We start from the raw sequence: 10,405 nt of genomic DNA, 5'->3' as shown, positions 1-10,405 counted from the left end.
CCGAACCCTCGTCTCCTCTAGGAAACACTGCCCCGAACCCTCGTCTCCTCTAGGAAACACTGCCCCGAACCCTCTCCCCTAACCCTCGTCTCCTCTAGGAAACACTGCCCTGAACCCTCTCCCCTAACCCTCGTCTCCTCTAGGAAACACTGCCCTGAACTCTCGTCTCCTCTAGGAAACACTGCCCTGAACCCTCGTCTCCTCTAGGAAACACTGCCCTGAACCCTCTCCCCTAACCCTCGTCTCCTCTAGGAAACACTGCCCTGAACCCTCGTCTCCTCTAGGAAACACTGCCCTGAACCCTCTCCCCTAACCCTCGTCTCCTCTAGGAAACACTGCCCTGAACCCTCGTCTCCTCTAGGAAACACTGCCCTGAACCCTCTCCCCTAACCCTCGTCTCCTCTAGGAAACACTGCCCTGAACCCTCGTCTCCTCTAGGAAACACTGCCCTGAACTCTCGTCTCCTCTAGGAAACACTGCCCCGAACCCTCTCCCCTAACCCTCGTCTCCTCTAGGAAACACCACCCTGAACCCTCGTCTCCTCTAGGAAACACTGCCCCGAACCCTCGTCTCCTCTAGGAAACACCGCCCTGAACCCTCTCCCCTAACCCTCCTCTCCTCTAGGAAACACCGCCCTGAACCCTCTCCCCTAACCCTCGTCTCTTCTAGGAAACACTGCCCCTAACCCTCGTCTCCTCTTGGAAACACCGCCCTGAACCCTCTCCCCTAACCCTCGTCTCCTCTAGGAAACACCGCCCTGAACCCTCTCCCCTAACCCTCGTCTCCTCTAGGAAACACCGCCCTGAACCCTCTCCCCTAAACCTCATCTCCTCTAGGAAACACCGCCCTGAACCCTCTCCCCTAACCCTCGTCCCCTCTAGGAAACACCGCCCCGAACCCTCATCCCCTCTAGGAAACACCGCCCCGAACCCTCGTCTCCTCTAGGAAACACCGCCCTAAACCCTGGTGGAACGCCTATCCCAGGAAGGTTCCTGACGGAGGGAATGACCGGTCAGTGGCAGCCATGATAAGAGCTGTCCTGTAGGTGAGAGGAAAGGTCCTTTGAAACGTCCTTTGTCACCTCCTTTAGGAGACCCTGGACCTTCCTTTATCACCTCCTTTAGGAGACCCTGGACCTTCCTTTATCACCTCCTTTAGGAGACCCTGGACCTTCCTTTATCACCTCCTTTATGTAATACTGAACCCCCCATCCCCCCCGTATGAAGAACAGAGCCCCCTGAATGAAGAACAGAGACCAGATGCTGTTAACCATTTATTGTCACAGAGCAGTTTACAGACGCCGGCCGCGGCGTCCTCCCTTCCTCCGGGTCGAGTCCGACGGGATGGGGGTCACATCCTCTGCAGACAAAAAGTCAGGGTGAGACAGGACTGAAGAGGGGGAGAGAGGGTGTGTGTGTGTGAGAGAGTATGTGAGACCGTGTGTGTGTCTGTCTCACCGATACGGCCGATCTTCATGCCGGATCGGGCAAGAGCTCTGAGAGCAGACTGAGCTCCGGGACCGGGGGTCTTCGTCCTGGGGGGGGATAACATTCATTATAGATGATTGATGTGCAGGGTGTGTGTACCTGTTGCCCCCATGACTTTCAGCTTGATGTGCAGTGTGTGTGTACCTGTTCCCCCCCGTGGCTCAGCTTGATGTACAGTGTGTGTACCTGTTGCCCCCGTGGCTCAGCTTGATGTACAGTGTGTGTACCTGTTGCCCCCGTGGCTCAGCTTGATGTACAGTGTGTGTACCTGTTGCCCCCCGTGGCTCTCAGCTTGATGTACAGTGTGTGTACCTGTTGCCCCCCGTGGCTCAGCTTGATGTGCAGTGTGTGTGTGTACCTGTTCCCCCCGTGGCTCAGCTTGATGTACAGTGTGTGTACCTGTTGCCCCCCCGTGGCTCAGCTTATGTGCAGTGTGTGTGTGTACCTGTTCCCCGTGCTCAGCTGATGTACAGTGTGTTGTACCTGTTCCCCCCTGTGGCCTCCAGCTTGATGTGCAGTGTGTGTACCTGTCCCCCCGTGGCTCAGCTTGCTGTGCAGTGTGTGACCTGTTCCCCCCCGTGGCTCAGCCTTGATGTGCAGTGTGTACCTGTTCCCCCCCGAGGCTCTCAGCTGAATGCAGTGGTGTGTACCCGTCTCCCCCGTGGCTCTCAGCTTGATGTGCGAGTGTGTACCTGTTCCCCCGGCCGTGACTCAGCTCGCTGTGCAGTGTGTTGTACCTGTTCCCCCCGTGGCTCTCAGCTTGATGTGCAGTGTGTGTACCCGTTTCCCCCCGTGGCTCTCAGCTTGATGTGCAGTGTGTGTACCCGTTTCCCCCCGTGGCTCTCAGCTTGATGTGCAGTGTGTGTACCTGTTCCCCCCCGTGGCTCTCAGCTTGATGTGCAGTGTGTGTACCCGTTCCCCCCCGTGGCTCTCAGCTTGATATGCAGTGTGTGTACCTGTTCCCCCCCGTGGCTCTCAGCTTGATGTGCAGTGTGTGTACCTGTTCCCCCCCGTGGCTCTCAGCTTGATATGCAGTGTGTGTACCTGTTCCCCCCCCGTGGCTCTCAGCTTGATATGCAGTGTGTGTACCTGTTCCCCCCATGACTCTCAGCTTGATGTGCAGTGTGTGTACCTGTTCCCCCCCGTGGCTCTCAGCTTGATATGCAGTGTGTGTACCTGTTCCCCCCCGTGGCTCTCAGCTTGATGTGCAGGGCGGTGATTCCTAACTCTTTGCAGCGCTGAGCGACGTCCTGAGCGGCCAGCATGGCGGCGTACGGTGAAGACTCGTCTCTGTCCGCCTTCACCTTCATCCCACCGGTCACGCGGCAGATTGTCTCCCTGCAGACCAATCAGGGCACAGGGTGAGACAGAGGACCAATCAGGGCACAGGGTGAGACAAGACCGACAGGTGTGTTAGTACATACTTCCCGGAGAGGTCAGTGACGTGCACGAAGGTGTCGTTGAAGGAGGCGAATATGTGGCAGACTCCGAACACGTTCTCTCCTTCGGCCACCTGAGGACCCAGGCTGATCACCTGCTCCTCCTTCTTCTCCTTTCCTTTACGTGGAGCCATGTTCTGCAGGAGCAACACACACACCTTTAAACACACACACTGATGCTGCCACACACTACTCGTGCTGACAACCAATCAGAGCAGACTGGGCCCTGGTTTCACACAGAGTGTGAAAAGTGGAGCAGTAGGAGAAATAACAGCATGGAGACATGTCCCAGTAGCGACACTACAGCATGGAGACATGTCCCAGTAGTGACACTACAGCATGGAGACATGTCCCAGTAGCGACACTACAGCATGGAGACATGTCCCAGTAGTGACACTACAGCATGGAGACATGTCCCAGTAGCGACACTACAGCATGGAGACATGTCCCTGTAGTGACACTACACTGCAGCATGGAGACATGTCCCAGTAGCGACACTAAAGCGGTCACCCTTGATGTGCAGGTACTCAGGTAAACAGAAACACTAACTTTAAACTCTCAGATCAACAAACCGTTTTAAATGCCATTTCACAATAAAAGCCCACAGAAGACTGAAGGGGCTTCATCCTCAGAGTCTACACCAATAAGACACCTCAGACGCAGCCCTCACATATTAAAGGGAAGATATTACACACATCCAGTACATGCTAAGGTACCCCCACCGACATGTACTGGTCTCTACAGACCGCAAGCTCCACGTGCACACCCGTGTTTGTAGTTCTATCTTTACTGAGATTTAATAAGAACTAGATGTGTCCGATAATGGAGTCGGTACCAGTGGTGCCGACTGCTCACATGGCGCTACACCTGCAGCTCAGTAAAACAGTGACTATTAACAGCGTGGCTTCATCAATTGATCAATGTATAATCACTAATTATATTTAAGAAGTTAGACTACGAGTGACCTCCACACGATGTTACCGTTAGCATGCTAGCCCCAGTCTCACCTGCGCTGTTTCACCTGGTTTCTCTCTCTAAAGAGACGTTAAGCCTCTAAAGAAACGTTAAGTCTCTTGTTCTTCTTTAAGTTGTTTTTCGTTATAAATAAAATTATATTAACGGGTTTCTTTCCCGCGGCTCGGACACAAAATGGCGCCGAGATTCATCAGCTCGCTTCTCTCAGGAACTAGGGAGAGAAAAAGGTATAAAAAAGTCTCAAGAGTTTAACTCTGAAACCCAATTCCTCCACAAACACACTCTAACACGATCACAGGCGAGAGACAGAGACGCTAGGAGATCGGATGTTTACCTGAACGGCAGATATTAGACGGATATATGGAGACAGAAACTCACCGCTGTGTGTCTCTAAGGGAGCAGAAACAAGAAAGGAAAGAGCTTCCGCTTCCGGGGCCCAAGATGAGGCCTCCCAGCGCGGGAAAGAGATGCTGCCCCCACGTGGTCTCCCCAAGAAATACATCAAGTTTATTATAGATGTTATAACGCGTTTAAATTAAATGTACTACTCATATTTACATGTGTTATACAATACCGTGTCCCTTCATTTATTATATTATTATATCACAAGTAAAATATATAAGGGTGGTTTCAATGAGTGTAATATTTGTATGTATTTATTATAACTGATAGAGAGGCTGCCCCCACGTGGTCTCCCCCAGAAATACACCTGATGTATTTATACATGTTTATTATAGATGTTATAAAGCATCAGAGCCGGTGACACCAGCAGAATCCATAAACTGATCAGGAAAGCTGGCTCTGTCATCGGCATCAAACTGGACCCTTTGAGGCTGTGGTGGAGAGGAGGACTCTGAACAGACTGCTGTCCATCATGGCTGTGCTTCATTTTGTAATGTATTTTGCTGCGGTAACAAACATTCTTCCCAATTTGGGATAAATAAATTATTTCTGATTTTGATTCTGATTAATTATAGCAAATAGAGAAAAGCTGCTGCCCCCACGAGGTCTAAACGGGACTTACTGTCCTGTTTTTATTTATTATAATATTTAAGGAACATTTGTAATATACATTTATATTTGTTATATAATATACATCAGGCTATGCATATAGCTTCTTTATATTTTTCATGATATACTCTCATGCTTTAATTTAGTAACGAGTATAATGAATACACAGATGCAGTATTTTTATTGGATGAAATAATCAGACCAATCAGAAGACAGCGTGTGACCACCTCAGTTTATTTACAGAAACACTTTAAACACGGCTCAGAAGAATACTCCAAAAACTCCAAAAAAGATTAAAAACACACACACACACACACACACACACACACACACACACACACACACACACACACACACACACACACACACACACACACACACACACACACACACACACACACACACACACACACAGCATGCAGCATTAGTAAATACAGTAAAATATCCATCGTTTCATAAAAGCTGATTATTATTCTGCAGAGCGGGAAAAAAACAACTGAGCGCTTCAGACTGAAACCACCTGTTGCCACAGGTAACACTAATAAACTATTAAATAAAACACCTGTTCAATCTGGGACATGTCTCCATGCTTTAGTGTCTCTCCTGGGACATGTCTCCATGCTTTAGTGTCTCTCCTGGGACATGTCTCCATGCTTTAGTGTCTCTCCTGGGACATGTCTCCATGCTCTGTGTCTCACACTGCCTGTGCTGCAGCTCCTCTTTTCACCCTCTGTCTGAAACCAGAGCCCAGTCTGCTCTGATTGGTTAGCTGGCCGGCTCTGTTGTGATTAGAGATGTCCCGCCCCCTTAGTCTATCACTAATGTGTTGGAGCTCTAGCCAATAGGAGCGCGAGCGTTCCATAGTGATGTCACCACGTTCCAATGGAGGCGTTCCAGGCAGGGGTCAGAGAAGCATTACAGTAAATATATCTGATCCCTTTTAAATATTGGTTAATTCCTAAATATTCTGGTTCCTGTCCGAGCAGTTTATATTTACACACGATGATGTTGTTGAATCATAGCTTATACTAAACATCATAAAATGAAACCACAGTTCATTTACAATGTAAGGCTAAATTTAAATAATATTTTAAAGATAATAAATTGAACCCGTTAAATGTTTGGGATTAGTCTGAAGCAGCGGCTGAAACACCAGTTAACCAGCTGAAAGCTCCTGAGCGGGGGCTAAGCGGCGCCGCGGGACGGTAGCTATAATGCACACCATACTAATAAGAGCTATAAACCACACGGCACGGCTCCAACATCAAGAAGCTTCCAGATACAAACACACTATATATTTAGAGTTATAGTAAGATCTGCTGAAGCAGCCCGAGCCCAGCTGAAGCAGCCGGAGCTCAGCTGAAGCAGCCGGAGCCCTGCTGAAGCAGCCGGAGCCCTGCTGAAGCAGCCGGAGCCCTGCTGAAGCAGCCGGAGCCCAGCTGAAGCAGCCGGAGCCCTGCTGAAGCAGCCGGAGCCCTGCTGAAGCAGCCGGAGCCCAGCTGAAGCAGCCGGAGCCCAGCTGAAGCAGCCGGAGCCCTGCTGAAGCAGCCGGAGCCCTGCTGAAGCAGCCGGAGCCCTGCTGAAAAAGGCGGAGCCCAGCTGAAGCAGCCGGAGCCCTGCTGAAGCAGCCGGAGCTCAGCTGAAGCAGCCCGAGCCCAGCTGAAGCAGCCGGAGCCCTGCTGAAGCAGCCGGAGCCCTGCTGAAAAAGGCGGAGCCCAGCTGAAGCAGCCGGAGCTCTGCTGAAGCAGCCCGAGCCCAGCTGAAGCAGCCGGAGCTCTGCTGAAGCAGCCGGAGCCCTGCTGAAGCAGCCGGAGCCCAGCTGAAGCAGCCGGAGCCCTGCTGAAGCAGCCGGAGCCCTGCTGAAAAAGGCGGAGCCCAGCTGAAGCAGCCGGAGCCCTGCTGAAGCAGCCGGAGCCCTGCTGAAAAAGGCGGAGCCCTGCTGAAGCAGCCGGAACCCTGCTGAAGAAGCCGGAGCCCTGCTGAAGCAGCCAGAGCCCAGTTGAAGCAGCCGGAGCTCTGCTGTAGCAGCCGGAGCTCTGCTGTAGCAGCCGGAGCTCACAGACAAACACATATCAAACACCTCGTTAGCTCGCTGCTAGCAGACACAACTGCTCCCACCGGGAAATGCTAACAACGCTAACAAGTCCAGAGTCAACGGGAGGAGCCGGAAAACAAACAGGCAGCAGAACGAAGCGGAGCCGAAACAGGAAACACAAAGTCCAATCTCATGCAGAAACACCTCTGTACAGATAAACACTGAGGAGGAGGAGGGCCTATGGAGACCCAGAGGAGACAAACAGTACCAACAGGAAACTGTCATCACCCAATATGAACCGGAACAGTCTCACGGTAAAACTGAATATATAATATCAATGTTGTTTTTCAGTAATGTCACGTTTTCTTGTTTCTCTGAAAGGTTTCAGTTTGTATGAAATCTACCCGGTCTCATGAGAGGTCTGCTGTTGTTCCTCCTGGGCCTCCGTACTGATCATCAGACCTTCATTATATTTAACATTAAACTGATTTTAGTTTCAGGAGCTGAAACACCGTCATGTTCTAATCTAAAACTAACAAGGCAGCAGACAGCTCGTTAAGGCCCCGCTCGTTAGCACAGGTGTGGGGGTGGGAGTCATGGAAGATCGCAGGTCGGGGAGCGATGGAAGCTCTGAGCTCCCCGAGCCCGATGGAAGCAGAGAAGAACAAAACACTAAATACTTTTACAATCATATTCATAATGTTTCATATTATTTAGTTTACGGTAATAACATCAAATATAAAATATTAAACGAGAGGTTCATTACATTCAATCTCTCTCACGGCTGATCAGGATCACTTTTAGACCTCATTACCTCGTCATCAACGGACGTTATGAATGACCTTTATGTTAATTAGTTGTCATAACGAGATAACGGGTCTAATAGTAATTAGTAACCATGGTGACTTCACCTCAATATAAAGTAAACACAGTTCCAGGAAACCTCGTATCTCCAGATTTGAGTCAAATATGAATTATTATTCAGGGATTTTATTTTGAGGTGTTTTTGGGGCCAATTAAGATCTAATTACAGGTGTGTTAAGGCGGTCCTCTGTCCTCTCAATCATGCTGGCGGAGTTGCGAGGTTTCCACACGTCGTTACATTCGGAGCTGCTGATTGGCTGAGCACAAGGGGGCGTGGCTGGAGTCCAAAGAGCTGAGAAGAGGAAGCTGATTGGCTGATGTGCAGTACGCTGGCCCCGCCCCTCTACTCTCAAACTTCCTGTGTGATGTCACACGCCTAGCCCGCTGTCAATCAATCAGTTGTCAAGGCGACGCCTGTGGCCCCATCAAAGTCCCGCCCCCTTCAGGCAGTCAGCTGCAGAAAAAACAAAACAAATAAGCCTTACTTTGTTTACCGCAACAGCAACAACAACAACAACATGTAAACAAGGAGAACGAGATAAACAGACACATGAAATACAAACATCAAATATATAAAACATTAGTGTCTGAAGCCCGTCTGTCAATCAACACCTAAAGGGCCAATCACAGCTAAGGCAATACTAAAGTAGGCTCCCTGCCCCCCCCCTTACTTGCTGAGCGTGGAGGGGGATCCTGAGCGGTGGAAATGGACGATCTGCCACTTCCCATCGCGACGGTGCCAGACCCGGGTCTCCTCTGATTGGGCGGTGCGGGGAGTGCCGTTGGCGTCGATGTACTGCGTGACCCGGATGTAGGCGATGCAGGCGGCCTCCTCCCCCACTAGGTGGATGTGCGGGTTCAGAATGGTGGTGTGGACCGGCTTACTGTTCTTAGACCACACTGAGGGGGGGGAACACAGCGTTACACACACAGGAAGTACCACAATAAAGGTCTGGCATCGTTACAGGAGAGTGTGGGTCAGCTCACAGTTTTCAAAATAAAAGCGGTGGAAGTCGAGGCCTTCGACTAGGTTCCCCAGAGCCTCGGGTTCGAACGCCGTCACCGCGGGGTCGCACATTTTACTGAGGGGCAGGAAACACAGGCTTGTCACAATAATGGTAGTCTACTCTAACACAGTGGGAAGATTTTCACAATAAGAGTACAGTCTACTCTAACACAGTGGGAAGATTTTCACAATAAGAGTACAGTCTACTCTAACACAGTGGGAAGATTTTCACAATAAGAGTCTTACGTGTAGCTCTCAAAGTCTCCATTGCTGATCGCCTCGATGAGCTGCTCCGTCACTTTAATGATGTCTTGCTTCCTCACTGAGGGACAGAAAAATAATAATAATAATAACAACAACAATAATAATAACAACAATAATAATAACAACAATAATAACAACAACAATAATAATAACAACAACAACAACAATAATAATAACAACAATAATAATAACAACAATAATAATAACAACAATAATAACAACAACAATAATGATAATAATAACAACAACAATAATAATAACAACAATAATAATAACAATAATAACAACAATAATAATAACAACAACAACAATAATAATAACAACAATAATAATAACAACAATAATAATAACAATAATAATAACAACAATAATAATAACAACAATAATAATAACAACAATAATAATAACAACAATAATAACAACAACAATAATGATAATAATAACAACAACAATAATAATAACAACAATAATAATAACAATAATAACAACAATAATAATAACAACAACAACAACAATAATAATAATAACAACAATAATAATAACAACAATAATAATAACAATAATAATAACAACAATAATAATAACAACAATAATAATAACAACAATAATAATAACAACAATAATAACAACAACAATAATGATAATAATAACAACAACAACAATAATAACAACAACAATAATGATAATAATAACAACAACAACAATAATAATAACAACAATAATAATAACAATAATAACAACAACAATAATAACAACAATAATAATAATAACAACAATAATAATAACAACAATAATAACAACAATAATAATAACAACAATAATAACAATAACAACAACAATAATAACAACAACAATAATAACAACAACAATAATGATAATAATAATAACAACAATAATAACAACAATAATAATAACAACAATAATAACAACAACAATAATAATAACAACAATAATAACAACAATAATAATAACAACAACAACAATAACAACAATAATAACAACAACAATAATAACAACAATAATAATAACAACAATAATAATAACAACAACAATAACAACAATAATAACAACAACAATAATAACAACAATAGTAATAATAACAACAATAGTAATAATAACAACAATAACAACAACAGCAATAATAACAACAACAATAATAACAATAATAACAACAACAATAATAATAACAATAATAATAACAACTATAATAATAATAACAACAATAACAACAACAGCAATAATAACAACAACAATAACAACAACAATAATAATAAGTAATAACAACAATAGTAATAATAACAACAATAACAACAACAGCAATAAT

General features: G+C 46.4%; 2 protein-coding genes across 4 annotated transcripts in view; both read right to left on the bottom strand.

Annotated features, from left to right (window-relative positions):
• Window positions 1-1,260: 1,260 nt before the first annotated feature.
• Window positions 1,261-4,372, bottom strand: rps14 (ribosomal protein S14). 2 transcript variants are annotated; one of them, XM_063895106.1, is made up of 5 exons: window positions 4,280-4,372; window positions 2,912-3,063; window positions 2,664-2,825; window positions 1,458-1,534; window positions 1,261-1,359 (listed from the first exon to the last, which is right to left on the bottom strand). In XM_063895106.1, exons 2-5 carry the CDS (start codon window positions 3,058-3,060, stop codon window positions 1,292-1,294), a joined length of 456 nt encoding a protein of 151 aa, XP_063751176.1. In that variant the 5' UTR covers window positions 3,061-3,063; window positions 4,280-4,372; the 3' UTR covers window positions 1,261-1,291. The 2 variants fall into 2 exon arrangements, with proteins under 2 accessions (XP_063751176.1, XP_063751178.1); XM_063895108.1 differs by having other exon boundaries at window positions 4,236-4,311.
• Window positions 4,373-7,624: 3,252 nt separating this feature from the next.
• The window catches only part of camk2a (calcium/calmodulin-dependent protein kinase II alpha), a 4,799-nt gene continuing 2,018 nt past the window's right edge, over window positions 7,625-10,405 (bottom strand). Inside the window, exons 3-6 of one of the 2 annotated variants that reach the window (XM_063895199.1) lie at window positions 9,064-9,139; window positions 8,799-8,893; window positions 8,483-8,711; window positions 7,625-8,265 (exon numbers count right to left, since the gene is read on the bottom strand). In XM_063895199.1, coding sequence (XP_063751269.1) covers window positions 8,262-8,265; window positions 8,483-8,711; window positions 8,799-8,893; window positions 9,064-9,139 — 404 coding nt within the window. In that variant the 3' untranslated portion in view covers window positions 7,625-8,261. Of the gene's footprint in view, window positions 8,266-8,478; window positions 8,712-8,798; window positions 8,894-9,063; window positions 9,140-10,405 lie in introns of those variants that run through there. The other variant, XM_063895200.1, reaches the window with a different exon arrangement.

The sequence above is a fragment of the Eleginops maclovinus genome, chromosome 11 (assembly GCF_036324505.1).
Source record: "Eleginops maclovinus isolate JMC-PN-2008 ecotype Puerto Natales chromosome 11, JC_Emac_rtc_rv5, whole genome shotgun sequence".
NCBI classification, from domain to species: Eukaryota; Metazoa; Chordata; class Actinopteri; order Perciformes; family Eleginopidae; genus Eleginops; species Eleginops maclovinus.
Note: the sequence above shows the minus strand (reverse complement) of the source record. Positions and strands in the feature narration are given on the sequence as shown.